The sequence below is a fragment of the Galeopterus variegatus genome, unplaced genomic scaffold, assembly GCF_000696425.1.
Source record: "Galeopterus variegatus unplaced genomic scaffold, G_variegatus-3.0.2 Scaffold2453, whole genome shotgun sequence".
Lineage (NCBI taxonomy): Eukaryota > Metazoa > Chordata > Mammalia > Dermoptera > Cynocephalidae > Galeopterus > Galeopterus variegatus.
The window spans coordinates 146,107-166,806 of NW_007728564.1; the positions used below are offsets into that span (position 1 = coordinate 146,107).

The 20,700-nt window shown below is 46.9% G+C and overlaps 1 protein-coding gene across 1 annotated transcript in view; it reads right to left on the reverse strand.

Annotated features, from left to right (window-relative positions):
* The window catches only part of OSTM1 (osteopetrosis associated transmembrane protein 1), a 108,130-nt gene extending 91,970 nt beyond the window's left edge, over positions 1–16,160 (reverse strand). The window contains exons 1-2 of the mRNA XM_008581765.1: positions 15,831–16,160; positions 13,526–13,721 (exon numbers count right to left, since the gene is read on the reverse strand). Of these exons, the coding sequence (XP_008579987.1) occupies positions 13,526–13,721; positions 15,831–16,160 (526 nt within the window). The remainder of the gene's footprint in view (positions 1–13,525; positions 13,722–15,830) is intronic.
* Positions 16,161–20,700: the final 4,540 nt, after the last annotated feature.

Sequence of the window (20,700 nt, forward strand, 5' to 3'; positions counted from 1 at the left end):
GATGGACCTTGAGAGAATTATATTAAGTGAAACAAGTCAGGCACAGAAAGTGAAATACCACGTTGTCACTTATTTGCGGGAGCTAAAAATAAATAAATAAATTCACACACACACAGAAAAAAAAACCAGCGGGGGTGAGTGGAAGAAGACATAATAACTACAATTCCCTGAAGTTGATACAACGAGCAAACAGAAAGAACATTTTTGGGTGGGAGGGGGGAGAGGGAGGAGGGAGGGAGGTTTCGGTAATGGGCCACAATAATCAACCACATTGTATATCGACAAAATAATTCTTAGTCACTTCCAAAATAAAAAAAGAGTATCTTTATGGTACAGAAATCTGACAAATACCACGTCAGCCAGGTGATCAAGTTCAACATCAAGAATGATAAACCATGTTAATAGTATGTGCCTTTGTTATAATGTGATGAAAATGGCACTTTGCTTCTGTGGTCCTCCTCACAAAAACCCATAACCCCAGTCTCATTATGAGAAAAACATCAAACAAATCCCAACAGAGGGACATCCTGTAAAATATTTGACTAGTATTAACTGTCAAGGCCATAAAAACAAGGAAAATCTGAGTCAGAGTTAAGAGGAATCTAAAGAGATCTGACAACTAAATGTAATGTGGTCTCCTGGGTGGGATCCTGGAACAGAAAAAGATATTAGATAAAACTAAAAAAATCTGAGTAAACTATGGACTTTAGTTAATAAGAATGTATGAATAGTGGTTCATTAAATATAATAAATGTACATACATTTATTATATATTTTATTATTTATATATTATGTAAGATCTTAATAACAGGGAAACAGCATCTGGAGTATACAAGAACTCTCTGTGCTGTCGTCCTAGTTTTTCTGTGAATCTAAAAATGTTCTAAAATATAAAGTCTATTATGTTTTAAAAACCTGCTTAATCTAGATCCCTCTTTCACTCTTTTATTTGAGAGTGACCTTTAACATTCCCATTGAGTTTTTCTTCCTTATAAAATTTTCTTTTGTTGCGTCCCAAACTAATAAGGCTAGGATTTATTTTGGGATGTAACAAACCTATACAGTAACTTCAGGGAGGGGAGAATCCAGGCATTCTGTACTACTGATTAATAGGAGACCAAACCATTCCAGCAACCAGGCATAGTAGAAAACTGTATGAAAGTGTAAGCCTTTGCATGCTTAGCCAAAACTTCCCAAACAGATCTGTGCCACAAGACAACCATTAAATTTTGAGGTCAGGAGTTTCCATATGAACTGCTTTCATTACAAAAGAAAGTTAATATTGTTCATATGAAATGTTTAATTTTGAGTAGGACTGTTACCCTAAGGGTCTTTATAATATGCTCCTATTTAGTCAAAATGTTAATCTGATGGATAGAATTGTTTAAAATTATACAACTAAGTCTTGAGAGTAGTGATTTTCAAACTGTGATCTGAAAGTCTTTAAATACTGTTATGGGTTAAATTGTGTCCTTCCCTCCCAAACTCATATGTTGAAGTGCTAACCCCCAGTACCTCAGAATGTGACCTTGTTTGGAGATAGGGTCTTTACAGAGGTAATCAAGTTACAATGAAGTCATCTAGAGTGGGCCATAATCCAATATGACTGGTGTCTTTATAAAAAAGAGATATTTGGGCCGGCCCCGTGGCTTACTTGGGAGAGTGCGGCGCTGGTAGCGCCAAGGCCGCAGGTTCGGAACCTATATGTGGATGGCCGATGCACTCACTGGCTGAGCGTGGTACTGACCACACTGTGCCAAGGGTTGTGATCCCCTTACTAGTCAGAAATAAGTAAATAAATGTAAGTAAAAATAAAACAGAGATATTTGGACTCACATAGAGAGAAGACATATGTCAAGAGACACAGGGAAGGCCGCAGGTTCGGAACCTATATGTGGATGGCCAATGCACTCACTGGCTGAGCGTGGTACTGACCACACTGTGCCAAGGGTTGTGATCCCCTTACTAGTCAGAAATAAGTAAATAAATGTAAGCAAAAATAAAACAGAGATATTTGGACTCACATAGAGAGAAGACATATGTCAAGAGACACAGGGAGAAGAAGCCATCTACAAGCCATGGAGAGAGTCCTGGAATAGAGTCTTCCCTCACAGCCTTCAGAAGAAACCAACCCTGCTGACACCTTGATCTCAGACTTCAACCTCCAGAACTGTGAGACAAATTTGTTGTTTATTTTGGCAGCTGGCTGGTACAAGGATTGCCTCCCCCCGGTTTGTGGTATTTTGTTACAGCAGCCCTAACACACTAATACAAATACTGTTTTTAGGCACTTTTGAAGAAGGATAGAAGTGGAGACCTAGTTCTCTGTTTTTATGTTGGATTTCTGAGTAAGATTTCTTTGAATGAAGAGTTCCAAACTAATGTTTGAAAAACTTTGTTGTCTAAAAATTATTTTGATATAATTGATTTTGAATTCTTTCTAATCAACAGGTTTAATTGCTTTTTGAGGCCATTCCTTGTTAGTAAATTTCTGTCATTGTCTTAGCCTAGATGCCTCCAAAAACCAGAGCCTGACTTGTACTCAGGTAGTTTTAGAAGGTGATTGCAGAGAGTCTGAGGGTACTCCAAAAAGTGTGTGGAAAGATTCATATTAACTTTCGATTCTGTTTTCTATGAACTTTTTGAAGTGCCCTCATACTAAATGCTTCTTCTATGCTATGCATTATTCTCTTTATGTACAAACCATTGCCACCTGTGCTCTATCATTTTTGTTCAATGCTTTTCTTCATAGATATGAAAAAGACCTCAAAGTAACATTTGTCTAAATAATTAAAATTTCACACTAATAAAATTCTGAATTAGAGGAAGCCTAATTAATTTGCAACATATACCATATATAATGTTCAAAATTATAAAACAAGTTGTATCTGTCAGGGTTCTCTGGAGAAACAGAATCAATAGGGCATATACTGTATATATTGAGAGTTATTTATGGAATAAGTAAAGGTATTGGCTCACACAGTTGGGACAGCTGGCAAGTCTGAAATGGGTAGGGCAGGCTGGCAGGCTGGAAACACCGTCAGGGGTTCATATTGCAGTCTTGAGGCAGTATCTTCTCGATACACCCCAGTTTTTGCTCTTAAGTCTTTCAACGATTGGATAAGACACACCCATATTATTGAGAATGATCTCCTTTATTTAAAGTAAACTGACTGTAGATGTTAACCACAGCTACAAAATACCTTCATGGCTACACCTAGATTACTGTTTGATTAAATAACTGGGCACTATAGCCTAGCTAAGTTGACACATAAAATTAAGTGTCACACAGGTCAAGAAGTGAAAACCTAGGGGCCTTCATTTTCTTCCCTACCACCCTGGGAATTCAGAAAACACTCCCGCTCAGTTTCTTTTGAGGAGCAGCCACAGTGACACCATCATTTTAACCCATCTAGGTAGCTTTATGGAAGAAAGTTAGTGAAGCAGGTATATCCTTGCAGGGAAAGAACGCTACCTTGGATAGAAGTAATGTTTGTGACAATGATAGAATGATTTCTTTCTTTTTCATCTCTGAACTATCCCCCAATAATGTGTGAAAATGGAGCCAAATAATCTGTAAGTCTACACATTATCAGCTCTTCAAATAAACCCCAGTGGAAACACCAAGGTCCAGGGTTCAATCCCTGTACCGGCCAACCGCCAAAAAAATAAATAACAAACAAACCCCAGTGGAAATCATCTGGTCCATCCTCTTTGTTTACAAGCAAGGAACCTGAGACAAAGAGAAATTAAGCAACTTGTCTGCAATTTTATCCCATGTCAGGGGCAGACCCCAAAACAGAACCCAGTCATCCTCAGCCCTAGAGTGCTATTCATAACATCAAACCACCTTTGTGGACAATAAAGATGAATATCAGTAGCTAAAGAATGGGTTTTTTCACTTGTTCATAATTCCATTTGCCCACAAAATAATAATGTGAAGGTTATTTTTTAAAGTACATATTAGATAATATTAGGGATTACTGGCTAATTTTGTCAGTTGCGATAAAGGCACTGGGGTAGTATAAACAAATTTTTCTTAATATTTTGGGATGTATGAGTGTACTGCATGTATTTTCTTTAAAATACTTAAGAAAAAATATAAAGAAAATATGGCAAAATATTAACAATTGTTAATATGTGATGGATATATGAGTATTCATCATATTATTCTCCCTACTCTTTGTTATGTTTTAAATTTTTCATAATAAGTAAAAAAGAAGGAAGTTCACTTTCTTTCTGTTCCTAGGCTTGCGGGCCAGTATTAATTTATTCATAACACATTCACTCTTCTTGCATAGTCACAGAGTCAATAAACCTGCATCCTATGTCCCTAGGCCTGTGCACATTCAATGCTCTAGACTGGAAATCTAATCCCATGTCAGGGGATCCCAAATTGCCCCTACATGGGCATGTTCATTCCCCCTTGATACTTGTTCTAATATTTTCAAAAAGAAAAATTATCACAACATGTTTATATCTCTTAAAAAGACACAAAACCTTCCTATCCTTCCCTTCATAGGTTGCTAAATAAGCATTAATCTCTATCTCAATCATCAATTTATTTTTAGTGTCTTATTCCAACATAGAATTGAAAGACTAGTTAAAACCCAACTTTATCTACCTTAATGTCTTAGTCTGTTTGTGCTTCTATAACATAATACCTGAGACTGGGTAATTTATAAATAAAAATGTATTTTCTCACAGTTCTAGAGGCTGGGAAGTTCAAGATCAAGGCACAGGCAGATTCAGAGTCTGGTGAAGGCCTGTTCCTCATAGATGGCACCCTCTAGGTGTCCTCACACGGTGGAAGGGATGAAAGAGCAAAAGGGGACAAACACTGTGTCCTCACATAGTAGAAGAACAGAAGGGAGCAAATCCACTCTCTCAAGCCCTTTTAAAATGACCCTCATGGCTTCAACACCTCCTAAAGGCCCCTCCTCTTAATTCTATCACGCTGGTGATTGTTTCAACATAAGAATTTTGGGGGACAGTTCAGACCATAGCACTTGGCGAGCATCCAAGTTACTCATTCCTTCCATGAGATTGTAGCCAATCTTTGATTTCCATCCTTTGTGGTCATTCATAGAGAATTATAGTTACCCGTATTCCTTTCCATTTGTCCTACAGAATGAATGGCTGGGCGAGCATCCAAGTTACTCATTCCTTCCATGAGATTGTAGCCAATCTTTGATTTCCATCCTTTGTGGCCATTCATAGAGAATTATAGTTACCCGTATTCCTTTCCATTTGTCCTACAGAATGAATGGCTGAGGAACTTGTTCTCATGAAAATAAAGGAGATGGTGTGTGTCAGAGAGCAAAGAAGGATGGGATTGGTGGGGGCGGATCAGCAATTTTATTTATGCCTAACCCCTTTCTCCCTTGTTGCCTCCAATATAGAGGTTTGAAAGTCAAATACTGGGGCTTCTGGTCAAGATGGTGGAATAGACAGTCCCCAGCATCACTCTCACACCAATCAACCAATTTACAGCTATAAAAAAGCAACAACAGCCAAGCTGGGGCTGCTAGAGCTCAGAGGAAGAGGAGGAGAGACCTACAGAGTACATGAAGGTGGGAGAAGCCACGATGAGAGAAAGAAAGAACCGCTTTGAATGTTTTGAGCCCCAGACGCTTCAAGGCTAGAGCTGGTGAATGCACAGAACAGGAGCTTCTGTGCCCTTCGGATGAAGTTGCTTGGAGGCAGCAGGGGAGAAGAGTGCCTTGGTGGCCCCAAGGCCAGCAGGACCACTAACATGGTTCCCATGGACCCACATAGGAGCAAGGAGCCACAACAACTGAAAAAAGCAGGCACTCAGGCTGGTGAGTCATCGCAAGGGACCCGCACATGGCCCATCCCAGGGGAAGTGTTTGGAGTGCGGGTGGTAGGGAAGATGGACCCACCAGGGGGAACATTGGGGCACAGCAAGGACAGCTGCTGTGCCCCCCAATCAGCACAGGACCATTCGGTAGAGACTTGTCAGGAATACAGATCTGTAGGGAGTGCAGTTTGCTGAAAAGACTTAGGCCTGGGCCAGAGTTTCTAAACAACCAAGGTGTACTTGTTCTCACAGGACCCAAAAGTACCTATAAAGTCAACCATTAAAACCTGAGCTGCATAAAAAGCCTTCCCAGGGAATCAGCAGCAAAGCAGAAATTTAGCTGAACCACAGGGCTCAAGTGCTGGTCCCCACAAGAAGATCCCCATTTTAGAAGTAAGCAAAGGACAACAAATAACTTCCAGCACAGAGTTTAAGTGATAGGAACAGCAAATAATCCAACACAGACCTGGAACAAAAACAAAATACCCACAGACCAGAGACAAAATTTAATATTAACTAGTAAAGGGGAGGGGTGGGATCCCCAGCCATGCCCCCCAACACCCAAAACCAGCACAGTGATGACCACCTAGCCACCGCAGGAAGAGCTCCAGGCTCCTGAGCTGGGGTGGTGGGGGGCGAAGGCTTTAGCCACCCCCCTGACATCTGCACCCAGCCAGCAATGACCAAGCCACCACTGGACGCCCTCTTGTCTCCCCTGCAGGGATGAGGGGGGTGCCACAGGCCTCAACCCTGCCCCTCCTTCTCCCACCCTATTTCCTTCTCTCTTCTCATCTCCCCCTCCCCCCCCAACTGCTCTGCAACATCATAGAATGTAAAAAAATATATTAATAAACTTTAAAAAAAAAAGAAAGAAAGAAAGCCAAATACCGTGCTGTTTTCCCAGCCTCTCTAGCAGCTCAGGATGCTATGTGATCTTGTTCTGACCCAAGGGAATTCTGTGGGGGGCTTCTGATAAAGCATATGTTTTCCTCATTAAAAGGGACAGATGTGGGAAGTGCCAGAATGAAAGTTGTGTGATCCACCAGCACCAAGGCAGTGCAATGTGTGAGGCCTGTGCAGAGCCCAGGGGTGCTACCATGGCTTACAGCAGGGTTGCAGTTAGCGCTGCTGGCTAGGCAAAGCTCCCAAAATTCTGGACAATGTGGGAGATTGGCTTCAGAGCATCTACCACTTTGCCACCAGTAGGAATGATTTCTGGAGGAAATTTATCCTCAATTTAGGACTCTTTGCTGTAGGAGTTTGGCTGGCCAGGAACTTGAGTGACATTGACCTAAAGGCACCTCAGCCAGGGAGTGTAGCCAAGTAGACGAATAGAACCCCTGTGCTGTAGCTGAACCTTCCAAAAACAGAGCCTGCAGTCTGTGACCACCACAAGACATGCCCTGATGGCAGGTGAAGTTTGATTCAGACCATCACCTTCCCCCTTCCCTGCCTGGTTTCCTTTTGTTCCTCGAGTCCATTCAGAACTCCATTCTCTGGTCAGCAGTCAGGCTTCAGCTAAAGTGTTGCCTCTATTCTGTGAAGTTCTGTGCATGGTTCCTAAGTTTCTGCAAGGGAGTGATCTTTGCTCTTGTCCTGGGAGAATAACAATGGTGTTCTAACAAATACTTGAAATAAAGACTGTACACAAAGACAAAAAAGGGGGAGGGAGGCAGACACATGTGACTAACACCTTCTTGAGTCCTTTTCTTCCTGCCTTGAATGCAGACATGATTGTAACTTGAGACCGTGGGGAAAAGGCTAAGAAATAACACTTGCCCTTTCATCAAGCTGCTAAAGCAAAGCCAGCAACTACTAACCCCTGGCCATGTTATTGTGTGAGAAAAATCAAATTCCTGTGCCGGCCCGGTGGCGCACTGCTACAGTGCGCCGCTTGGGAAGCGCGGTGGCACTCCCGCCGAGGGTTCGGATCCCACATACAGACTGGCCGCTCACTGGCTGAGCGAGGTGCGGGGGCAACACCAAGGGTTGCGATCCCGTTGCCGGTCCCGGTCCGGTACGGGCGCGACACTGAGGGTTGCGATCTGTTGCCGGTCACGAAAAAAAAAAAGACAAAAAAAAAGAAAAAAGAAAAATCAAATTCCTATTTGTTTAAACCACTGGAATTGGCATTTGTGAAACTTTTAGCTGAACACAATCCTTCCTGTAAACAGTGCTGGGAATCAGAATATTCCTGAGTGAGAAGAGTGTCTTCTTTGGTTATCTGGCCAAAATCAGGCACACAAAAAGTTGACTCAAACAATGAATATGGCTTAAGATGTTTGTAACCAAGCAAATCGAATTTCTTGTGTATGGTAATCCAGACCACAGTGACCCAAACTGATCTTCAGTTTCTAATAAATTCTCAATTAAGATCTATTACTGGGCTGGCCGATTAGCTCAGTTGGTTGGTTAGAGTGGGGTGTTGATAATACCGAGGTCCAGGGTTCAATCCCTGTTATGAGCCAGCTGCCAAAAAAAAAAAAAAAAGAAAAGAAAAAGAAAATGGTCTATTACTTTGAAACTCTGAGCTCAATTTTAAAATACTCCTTCACATTCAAAATGGCAAGACACCAGGAAACATTATTCCCTGTGATGTTTTCTACCATAGAAAAGAATGGATTTGAATTCTGGTTCTATGTGGGCACCAAAGTCACTATGTGGCTTCCAGAGTGACTTATCTGTCACTCCTCTATACAGTGAGGAAAATAATGCATATCCTGCCTATTTCATGCAGGTACAAAAGAAATAATTTACATGAAGATATCCTTGAAAAGGATGACGTGATAACTCATAATGAAATACCTGATTCAAACAGTGGTCAGAGGGTGATGCGAAGTCTCCAAGAGGAACTGGGCTGACATCACCTGAACCCACTGATCAATCTGAGCTTCACTCAAAACAAAACAAGACATTGTAGCCTCCTGATCTGGTGCAATATGAAATTCACTTCTGATGCATTTTCACCCAAAAAAAATAGGGAAAAAAGCCTGAATCTAAAAGTCTCTAGATTTCACTTCTAGTCTTCAGAAAATGCAGGCATAAAACAAACAAATCTCTACTTCACTGACACATGAAATCTCTGCTAAATGACACCATGAGGAAGCAATTAGCCAAATCCAGAATGTGAAACATTCCTCAGGACAACTGACCTGGTTTCTGAAAAAACTAAATGTCATGAAAAAAGAAAGGATGGAGGGGGTGTGAAAGGAGACACTATAGTAGAAGATTTTAGAAGACTTAAAAGCCATAACAGCAACAACATTTTTAAAAGAGTTAAGAGCCATACAACTAAATACAATGAACATACCTTGTTCGGATACTGATTAAAACAAACCAACTATAAAAAAACAGACAAAATCAGATTTTGGTTTTTTAAATAATCAGGGAAATTTTAACACAGATTGGATATTATATGATACTAGATAATCATTTTTTGTTAGGTGTAATAGTGCCATTGTAACTATGTAAGAAAATTTTGTGATGTATAATCAGGTATTTAGAGTATTTAGAGGTAAAATGACATTGGTGTCTGGGATTCACTTTAAAATTCCCTAATCAAACCAAAAGGGAGGTATGAAACAAACAAGAAGGCAAAATGCAATGGTTGTCAAAACTAGGTGATGAATTCATGGGGTATTATTATACTCTACTTTTGTGTATGGTGGAGAATATTCACAATAAACATTATTGAAAAAGAAAAGTATGGCATACTATACAATGTGACATATTATCAAAGGTTTGATATTTTCTATTTAATACTAATTTATGTTTGCTTTTCTTTTTGTCTAGATGTAATACAAGTAGAGTTTCAGAGTTTGTCACCAAAGGGATGATGGGGTCCTGACAAACCATTCAAAGTAATAAGCTTTTCCTCATACACCTTGGGAATGCCCAAGAAGCTTCTCCTAAAAAGTAAGCTTATGTCTACAGACCATAAGGCAAAGAAAAATTAGACAATCATTTGGTGACAGAGAGAGTGGAGGTAGACAATTCAGATAATTCAGTCGTTAACTGTGCATTCTGACCTGAATCGTGCAGTTTGTCTGTCTCAAAACTTAAAGTGCTTCGATAATTGTACATTCTTCTCTTTGCTTTGTACTGTTTAGACTCATTCTAAATGGGAAAAAAATAAATTGCCTTTGAAGTTAGCCAGAACAGCATGGGACATTCAGGCTATTTTTGGGACAGTGGTTAAAATACTAAGAAGAGCTGAGTGTGTCAAGATGCTCTGATGAACAGGAAAGACTGAGAAGGATGCAGGCTGATGAGGGCCCATGAAAGCCATAAAGATGAGATGGAGTGGGCTGGGGACAGTGCTGTGTGCCAAACTGGGGTCACCACAGCTCTGCGTTTGGCTCGGAGGGTGACCATAGGAATTATAATTCATTTGTCAGGGTTCCCTTTGTTGACTTGATAGCCCTCATCTCAAGCCTAAGTCAGTTTTGGGGTCAGATTTAGGTCAAGGCTCTATTGGTTTGTAGAATGATGACTCTACCAGGGAGGCAAAGTGGGGAAACTCCAAAGAAGCACATACCATCAGTAACCAAAGTCTGTGGGACATGGTTCTGTCTCTTCTCAAGGGACCCTGTACTGGCTTCTTGGTAATATTTCCTGTAGCCTGGATCTTTGGCAAATATGTACTACATCTATTTCATTAATTTCTATCAATAGAGGCTATTTGCTGTCTATCCAGGACACCAAACTGATCCTTCCCACCTGCCTCTCTTTCAAAGCAAATTTTAGAACAACTGTAGTTTCTGCACATCTTGAACCCCCACTCTCTCCCCCAAATTTGGCACTTACATTGGAGAGTCACAAGCACAGAATTCCTTCCTATTACACACTCAAACACAACCTCTGACATCATGCCCCTCAGCAAGGAAGGCTCAGTTGCCAAGGAGTGTCTGTGGTTCATACCAGATTCCAGAAAGACCAGCCCCAAACCACCCTGCTCCTAGGCCTGGCTTATAAACCCAAACTGAACCTTACAGAATAGTTGACAATTCAACAAACATTTCTTGAGAACTGACCCAGGGCGAAGTGCTAGATTCAGTGCCATGGACAATACTAACTGCAGATACAAACTAGTAGAAAAAGAAAAGATCTATACAATTAACTACCTTATGAGGTAGTTATGAGGAAAATTAAAGACAAAGCTAGCTATTACATGAGAAGAATTTGAAGGTGGAGAAATAACAAGGAAGTCTTTATGGAAGAGGGGCATTTGAGCTTTACCTTAAAGAATGGGTAAGCTTCCAATAAATGGATGGATTGGGGTGGTTTCCAAGAAAAGAAAATGCTTATAGCTTGTCATGGATGCAGGAGAGATAGTCTGTGTGAAAGAAGTCCCTGCAGAATATCAGTACACATGAAGAGTATGGGAGGCAAGGTAGAAAGATGAGGAGGGAGCAATACTGAGGCACATCTTGATAGTGGATTCAAGAGAGGCTTTTAGAACACCAATGTCCAGGGTTCGACCTCTGTGCAAGCCAGCCACCAAAAAAAAGAAAAGAAGAAAAAAAAAAAAAAAGATCAAGGACACAACTGCCACCCTTCGTACTTCCTTGATGAATCCAAAGTGCTCACTCCAGGTAAATAGTGACATGCTCATTAGTGAGCTCTTATCCTTGATGTAACCTTTTCTTTCTTATTTAACTGTTTGGCCCTGGACATCAGCAGAGCTTTGGGACAGTAGTTCTCCCTTCACTGTTTTGTCCTAGTACCTGAAATACTGCCATCCCTTGAGCTCAAACGTGTGCCCCACATGTTCCCTACTAAAATTGAATAACAAATACCAGAGAGGAATGGGGCTTGTATTCTAAGTCATTATCCCCGTACTAGGTTGGATTTTTGCCTTAGTTACCATTACCTACCCAAGACCGAAAGATCAAGATGGTGGGAGGCAGAGGTTTAATTAGGAGATTCTGGAACCTGGCATTCTAAGTCATTATCCCCGTACTAGGTTGGATTTTTGCCTTAGTTACCATTACCTATCCAAGACCGAAAGATCAAGATGGTGGGAGGCAGAGGTTTAATTAGGAGATTCTGGAACCTGGATTACTCTCCAGGTCAGGCAGGCTGCAGCTGCAAGTGTCCAACAGAAATTTCCATCCATCCTCTGTAATCACAGAATATCAATACCTCCACTGGCAAGAAAGAAGAAATCAGACGTCCTTGTCAGACCCCTGACACTGGCCAGGCCACAAGGACTGAGGAAGCACGTTGACCCAACGGCCTAAAACGACAGTCTCTCTCAGTCTCATTCTCCCAGCTCTCACCACCTGAATTCCACCTGCTGTGTGGCCTTTCTTGTTCTCTGCTTCTTCCAGTTTCCTTTTCCGTATTTGCCCTTTCCCTTCCTCTACTCCTTCCTTCTCCCGCTGCCTCTCCCGTGTATGCGGTTTGGGTATGCCGCTACCCCAAGGCTTGTATTCTTAAACTTTCATTTTCTTCCACCAGGGGTCGGCTTTGTTTCTTTTTTCCGAGGCTGATGCGGCTCCCTTAGTCCAAAAACAGCCTTTTTTTTTTTTTTTTGAAGGGTTCGTAGACTCAGTGGTCCGGCCACAGGCGAGATGCGCCCCGGGGCCAGAGTTTGAGCGAAGACGGGGTCGCCCAGGGGGAGGCTGGAGCCCTCTGTGCTACCAAAAATGCCCGTTCTCCGCCCCATGTGCGGCGTTGTATTTGACCAAGTCTCCCCGGGTTGGGGACATCAGGAAGTGTTAGGGGGTAAGTAAGGTCATGGCATCGACGCAGCGATGCAAATGCCTGGGCGGGGCGCGCAGCGCTGCGGCGGTGGTCCAGGATCCTGCCCCGAAGGACACGCAGGTAGCTACCCGACTCTGGGCAGCCTACTAGGGGAGCGAAGAAACTTCCCCCGCCTGGGTCTGAGCCCAGGAGGTGGGTTGGTGATGCCGGAAGGTCCTGAATGCCTCAGCCCTGACTATCTACGCCAGGCCGAGATTCGGCGGCCAAGGTCTGTGCCTCCGATTGTCCCACCAGCCGGCCCTTGTACTAGGCGGGAGCAGCCACAACTCCCTTCTCTGAGAACCAAGGACAGGGCATTCACCTCCAAAAGCCTTTTCTTCTTCCTCCTCCCATTTGTTTCTTCCCATTTGCATCCCTCTGGCTGCAGACCAAGAGAGGCGCCCAAATATTAAAGTCGAATTAAAAGGCTAGGGCTTGTGTGCTCCCAAAGCAACCCCTCCCCCCCTTTTTAAAATTGTGTTTCAAAACAACGTGGTGACTTTTGGACAAGATTTTTCTGTTTCACCCACACCACAATAGAGTTGCAATGAATGCGGCTGGTGAAATGTTTGGCTGTGTCAAATTCAGTCCCGCAGGCTGGCTTGGGCCAGCACTGGGGCTCCGCTTTGTGTTATGTTCACGCAGAAGATATTAATTAAAAGAAATACATGATTAAAAAGTAATGAGTTGAATAAAAATTATCTCAGCTCATTTTCTGATTATGTTAATTGTTAAAAACCCTTCAATCACGCCGTTGCAGTCAATGGGCTTTAATGTGAAATTAGTGGGCTCTTGATAACTTACAGTCCAGAATAATCCTGGCGTTTTAGTCATCATTCCTAATAACAAGGATGTCGCTAAGAACAGAAATTTTACATGATTTTGATACATTTAGCCCTTCCCCCCACGTGTCATTAAAAAAAAAGAAAAAGGATTAGCCTACCCGCAATTTCTAACTTCTCCTTCCACGATCAACCGCGGCCTTGGCGAGGACTTGAGTTCGCATTCGGATCCCGCACGCAGCCCCGGGCCGGTGCGTCCGCACGTTGCTGGTTGCTGGTTCCCAACGCGGTGGCCGGGAGCCTTCAGGAAACCGAGCGCGTAGCTTCCCCGCCAGGCGAGGCCAGAGCGCCAAGCTGCTCCCTGGGCTGTGCTGGGGGTGAGGGGTGAAGAGAGCGGAATTCTCAGCTACCAGGGCTGGAGGGGCCGCGCGGCTGCCGGGGGAAAAGGGTCGCCAAGCGGCCGGCGAACAGGGCCATGCGTAACGCGTCTAGACAGTCGCGGTGCGCCCCGCTGGGTCGCAGGGCTGGGGCAGGCCGAGTTGCGGCGCGTGTATGTGTGTGTGTGTGTGTGCGCGCCTCCCGCTTGCACGCTTTCGGAGCTTTGGATGCAGCAGATCTCGAGAACTCATCCAAAGCGCCGAGGAGGCGGAGGGTCAACCGAGCGAGGGCGAAGTTCCCTGAGCCTGAGCCTGGGCCACGCTCCTGACAAAGTGCCGGGTGCAGAGTAGGCTCTTAATGGGTTTTTATTGGATCTAAACGGAAGCTAGTGGAATCCATACATGGTTTTGATAAGTAAGGACGGCTGGGTGTTCTCAGCAGCCCCTGGCCCTTGTGGGGCGCCCTGAAAGCTCCCACCTGCTGGGACCAAACTCAGAGCCCAGGTGGGGCGTGGGCGGGGACGAGGGGTGAGGAGGGGTGTTCCATATCCTCTTTGGACATATCTCACATACAACACAAACACCTTTCACTCTCAATGAGCCGAGGAAAAGAAGAAATGCCCTGCGTCCTCTTCTTTGGCTTCTTGGGAAGCATAGTGCCGCTGAAATTGGGCCTGTGAGGAAGGTGTGATGGGGAAGGTCTGGGGTCCCGGACCTTGGGCCGGTGTGGGGGATGGACTGCCTGCGGCCGGAGGGACGGGCTCCGGGTCTCAGAGCACCTGGCGTCGGACGTCCAGGAACCCAAAAACTTCCTATGCGAGGCGCTTTGACTCCTTGGCCAAACACCACCCGCCGGGCAACTAAAGTTGAAGGTACCTTCCTTACACATGAAGGGACTCAAGCTCCATTTTCCTCCCAGGAGAACTAAATGGGGGAAACCGCATTTCCCGAGAACTGACTGTTTGAAATTATACATACATGCACAAAAGTCTACAGATATTGGTATGCAGGAAGTCTGTGAGCTTGGGGGAGGGGAGAGGGCGGCGAAGTGAAGGATGTCCGTGCGTGTGTTACAGATTTATTCCCAGAGCACGAGGCTCTGTGTCTCAACGAGTCTCGTTCAAAGCTACTACCTTTAAAACTATCTGGATATTCCAAGCAACAAATCGACAGAGTAACCATTGATCTTTCAGAGGGAGAGAAGAAATCTAGGGTAATTAGAGGGGGGAGGAGGAGGGAGAGGGGGATGGGGAGAGATTGGACAAGGGGCATAAAGAATAAGTACGATTTGTAACAATATATATACTAGTAATATTGATTTGATCAACATATCTCAATGTTGAACCCCAAAACATGTATAATCAATTATGATTCAACAACAAAAAAAAAGAAAACTCTCTGGTGGTGGGTGTCTGTTGTTTCTTAGTTTTTCCATTTCTCTTATGCCTTCAAAAGAGCAATTTTCTTTTAAAGGCTTTTAGTATATATATATTCACCCCACCCCCCCTTCCTCGCTTCTCAAGTCTGAACAGGGAGGAATCGTCTCCGGGGATTGGGGCGCGGTGGTGTCAGGGACTGGCTGGGACGAGTCCCAAGGCTAACTCTTGTTCGCCTCTGTATTTGCATCTCCTGTTAGGATGAGGATCATTTTAATAACTAACAATGAACAGGAATGGCATCTAGAGGGCTTGTCGGCAACATTTAAAAGCCAATAGAGTTTATAATTCTACTCTATCATTTCTTATTGATTAGAGTAATCAAGATAAAAAGCTAGCCGGGCTCGGAGAACCTCAGCAGCATATCATTAAAGATAAGAGTCAGTTAATTCTGGAGCTGGGGTAATGTGGCTGAAATGAAGAGTTCATTTGCATGAGATGCTGAGCCCAGTAACAAGGGGACAAAAATCACTAATTAGGATTGCAGAGTGTCTCCCTCTCTGCAAGCACCCTTTCCAGACCGTGGACCAAGCGCATTCGCGTTTATGTAAATCCGGGGCAGGCCTGCAAGCTCTCTCACTAGCACTGTAGACGGCGATCATCACCCCCGCCCTTTACGCCGTCATGCCAGGCCCGGCCAACCCCACTCGGTGGGGACCGGGGTCACTCGGGTCGGATCTCCTCCTTCCCTGCCCATCCCACCCCGGCGCCTGCGGCCACGTGAGGGCGTGCTGCCCACTCCCTTAGGGGGCACGTGGGCCAGCGTCTGGTGCCTAGCACAGGTCCCGCCGCCTAGTCCTCGCCGCGGGCTCCAGTCAGGTCGCTGAGGCCCCCTGGGTCGCTGAGACTTGCAACTCTGGTGCAGCACCTGCGGTGTGAGCGGCGCGGGTGCACCACGGACCCGCGGGAAGCTCGGGTCGTTTTTCCAGGTCTCAGGGCCAAAGTCCGTCACCCCCACCCGGAGGACTCCTTCTAGACTCCCTGCCTGACCTGCCATTTCAGACGGAGCTAGTCCGTGGGCACCCAAGGGCACATACTTGTGCACTGCGAGCGCGAACCTGAGTGTGTGCACGTGCAGCGTGTGCCTGGGTGTGCAGGAATGTGTGCGTGTGGGCGACTATGTGTATGCAAATGTAAATGTGAATGTTCCCTAGCTTGTTGCTGCGTGAACGTTTTTCCGCATGCGTGTACACGTGTGTGGAGGTTGCTGTAAACAGTCCCGTAGTGTATGTATTATATATACATGTGACATGGTGTGTGCGGTGTGTGATGTGCGTGCGTTTGGCGCAAACGGGGGAGGCACAGGCCGAAGAGATCCGCAGAGGGAAAAGCACAGCAGGTTTCAGGGGTGTGGGGGAGCAGGGGTGAGGTGGGAACTGGGCGCTGCCTCCGGGGCCCCCGCGGCGCCTTTGGAGACTGGGGCGCTAGGCGGGAGCGGAGCCGCCGGCCGCAGTGGCGCCTCTGGGGTCGGGCGAGGCGAGAAAGGTGCCGCCTTCGTGCAGCACGCGGCCCTTCTCCACGCCTCTGCGACGAACCAGGGAAAGCAGCCTGTCCTCCCGGTCGAGGGAGGTTCCCTCGCGCCACCCGGGGAAAATGAAAGTAGCCACAAAGGCACCCCAAGTCGGGCACTTTGACCTAATGAGAGAAGAGAACGCGGAAAGGCAGCGGGGCGAGCAAAGACTACGCGTTCACACCGCGGCCGGGGCCCTTTCTCCGCCCGAGGTAGTTTGGACTTCGGGTCCTCCGCGGCCCTCCCAAATCCAGTGTCGGGGGAGCCCCGGGCTGTGGCCCCAGCGGGCGCCGGAACAGTCGGGAACCTGGAGGTTCCTTCCGGGGAAGGAGGGAGGAAGGAAGGGGGCGCGGCTGCTGGGGCGCCCACCGAGCCGCGGCCCACTTTACAGCGGCCTCTTTAGAACTAACTTTGCCGCTCACTTGGCTGCGGCAGAAAGGAATCGAGGCCTGTGTCACATAATTGCAGGTGGCAGCGTGGAAGGTGGCAGCGTTTGCACACTCTCGCAGGTCCCGCGGCCTCCAGCACCCCACCCCTGCGGCCGCGCCTGGCGCGGGCTTCACAGCTGGGGGCTCCCTCGCCACCCACCCCTGGGCCTCCCCATACAGAATAAAGTCAGTCTGTATTTAATGGTTATGGCGGATGTGAGGGGGATTTGGCAGAGGCAGAAGAGAGGCCTTTCGCTCTCAAATATCGCTCCTTACGTCGTGTGAGTCTACCAACCCACCGCGACCCCATATTCTTGTGCGGGTGTCTGACTCGAATGACAAGCGAGCTGATTTTTTCAGTACATAGCTGGGAAATGTAGTGAGTGATAATAGAGATTTCTCTTTCATTTTTTACGCTTGACTTGGTTATTGTTGCTTTTCTTTTCCCGTGATTCCTTCTGAGGATTAGCTCTGACTTCCCCACTATTGGCGGTCAAAGTGGCCCCGACTCGGGATGACAATTGACGGGGATCAAGGGATTGCCCATTCTGTGCCTGTAAGAACGGATTCGTGCCAGAGAAACTCATCAAGTGGAGGCGGAGAATAAAGAGCGTTCGGGGGTAAATGTATTCATTGAGAAGGCTTCTCCCAAATTGCTTCTAAGTTTTTTTAATGAAAAGTAACGATTGCAGCAATCAGCGGCTTTTTGGCGGATTACAAATGTGGAGGGAGCTGCGGCGCTGCATTGAAGAGTGCCCCCGCCTTCGCACGGGGCAGCCGGTTCACAGGAGCAGCGCGAGGGGCGGGGGTCCCGCCGCAAGACAAAGGCGGGGAGGGGGCGAGCCGAGGAGGTGGCTCGGGCGCACCCCGGGGAGCGCACGGGGAGCTGTCCACCCTGGCGCAGGCACGGCGGGGAGCCCCCACCGAGGGAGGCGAGGGGCAGGGTGCAGGAGGTCGACCCCAGCACCAGCACCACCGGCTAAATTCCGAGCACGTGGAGCGAGGAAGGTGCGCGCGAGGGGCCGTAGAGGGCGGCGGAATGGAAGGTGCCACCTGGTCCCGCCCCCCTCCACCTCCGGCCCCCTCGCACGCTAGTTTCTTCTTTTAGTGACGCCTTATTTTGCGAACCCGAACGATGCGTGGAAGCCAGCTTGGCTGGGATCGGGTCTTCCCAGGGTGTCACAGGCGGGGGGGTGGGGAGAAAGCTGGGTCCTTCCTGGGCGGGGGCAGGGCGCCCGCTCGTAGGACCCGCCAGAGCTGGCCCGGCGCGGAGGTGGACCCCTACTCCCAGATGCATCCGAATGGCGCGCGCCAGTCCCCTCTGCCACTGTGGAAGCCGTATGCACCCCTCGCCCTCGCCCTCTCAGCCTCCGGGTGCAAAGTCTCCAGGCCTGCACTGCGCCCGGGCCTAGGCCGCAGCGCCCCCAGCCCCAGGACGCGGGGAGCCGCCTTGGAAAATGCGGACGGGGGGAAAGACAAAGGGCAGGGCAAATCGCTACTCCCGTAGAGGCCGAAATCAGCTGCGGCTGCCTGAGGCCACCGCATTCATCCTGACTTTTAATACATTAACTTTTAAAATAGTGTATCTTAGCAGTGGGGTGGGAGTATGTTTGTTCGCTTCGATTTCTTTAAGGCTCTCTGAAGTAAGTAAGGGGAGCAGAGAGACAAGGGTGAAGAGGACAAGAAAGACTCTCCCCTCTCCTTCCCCCTCCGCAAGTTTAAGAACAAATCCAGCAGGCAGGTCCGCAGCCCTGAAGGTTTAACCCTTTTGCTTTGCAGCTTGTCAATGCGACCATTGCTTTGATGGGAGGCTCCTCAAGGTGACACATTTCTGAACTTCACCCCCTTTTCAAACTAACTCCCTACCTCCTTGTTAGTGGCCAGCTCTGAACTTCTGCAGAGTGTTTTTGTGTGAGTCAAGGCTCATTCACGGGCGCTTTTGTGGGCCTCTCCTCCTTTCAGGCCTCAGCGTGTTACACCAATTAAAGGGCGACGTGCTGTAAATGTAATGGGCCGCGCAGCGATTGTTTCTGACAAGCAACAAAACACATAGATCCACCCCTTAGATTAGGCCGTTGAAGGGGAGGTTGAGGCCGGTCAGTTTACTGAATAGTTTGTGAACTGTAATTCTGAGGGCTCATGTGAAAAAAAAGTCTCTTCCCACCTCCCACGCCTTGCTCCTCCTCCCTAATAGCTCACAAAAAGGGAGAAAAAGGAAAAAAAAGTGACATCCATGGGGCAGAATGGGGTCACTTGAGAAAAAACCTGGGTGAGGGGCTTGTTCTGTCACTTGCACAGTCCAAAGAGCCCCTTCAGCTCTTTGCTCCTTACTCTTTGATTGAAAACGTCCAGCCTGGCCCTCAGTGTTACTGGCCATAGCAGTCTTGTCCCCTGATGGTGGGCCTAGTACCCTCCCCGCCCCCCACCCCCCACAGTATGACTTGAGATGAGGGTGGGAGTGAGGAAAAGTCAGGTTGTCTTGGAAAATTCCACTGGGGTTTGATCTGGCTCTGGAGGAATACCCGTAAGTCACCCGCACCCGCCCCTCCCCTGGCAGGACACTTAGCCCCTGGCTTTGCCTCCAGCCCCCAGGCCTTCCCACAGTCCAGGCTGGTGCAGAGACCTCCAGGCCAGCACTTCACCTGGGCTCTTTGTATTTTCTGAGATTTCCCCCTCTTTTCCAGTGCCTTGCATTAGTCCTGGCTTCTGCAACTCTCTGTCATCACCTGAAATTTAAGGAGCACATTTCACCTGGAAATAAGAGCTTTAGAGATTACTCCGTCTTCCTCACAAATTCTGAGGCCCAGAGAAGAGAAGCGACTGGACCAAGGTTACAAAGCAAGTTGCTGAGCTTCGACTGAAGTTCAAATCTCCCTCCCACCCGCTGGGCCAGGCCATGCCATTCCAGAAAATACCCGCCCATCCACACCTCCCATGCCTCAAGGATGGCATTTCACCCCTCATCACCCTCAGGGAATTCCAGCTCCTGAGGCTTTGTTTATGTGCTCCTCCTCCCACTCCCCTGCGCTCCCTCCTGCCACTCTCTGCCCACCTCCAGCCTTGCCAGCCCAGCTCTGTTCAACAGCCAGTGAGTGTGTCATGTACAGAGAGTGTACAACCTTTTCTATGAGACTCCCCAGCTACTCTTACTCAGTACGTGCCCTCCCCACTGAAACTCATTTACCGGGAACTTCACCTTCCTCCCCCATCATGTTCTGCCTGGAAACCTATGCATTCCTCAAGACCCCGATCAAATGGTACTTATTCTGCGAAGCCATCCCAGGCTGCAAAGACCCAAAGGAAGGAAGGAGGTTTAGCCTGATGGAGAAACTGAACGAAGCCAAGTGTGACTGGAGCAGAGTGAGGCTGCAGGGAAGGGCAAATGTCAGCCTTGTGGACCATGCAAGGATTTTATATTGTACCCTGGAAGCCACTGAACAGTTCTGAGCAGTGAGCTTGCTTAGGCTGAACTTCCGGAGAATAGAGACTCCATCCCTTTCACCTTTGTGTCCTTATACTCCTGTCCCCAAGTCTGGCACATAATGCTTAAGAAATGTTTGCTAGGGCTGGCCAGCTAGCTCAGTTGGTTAGAGCATGGT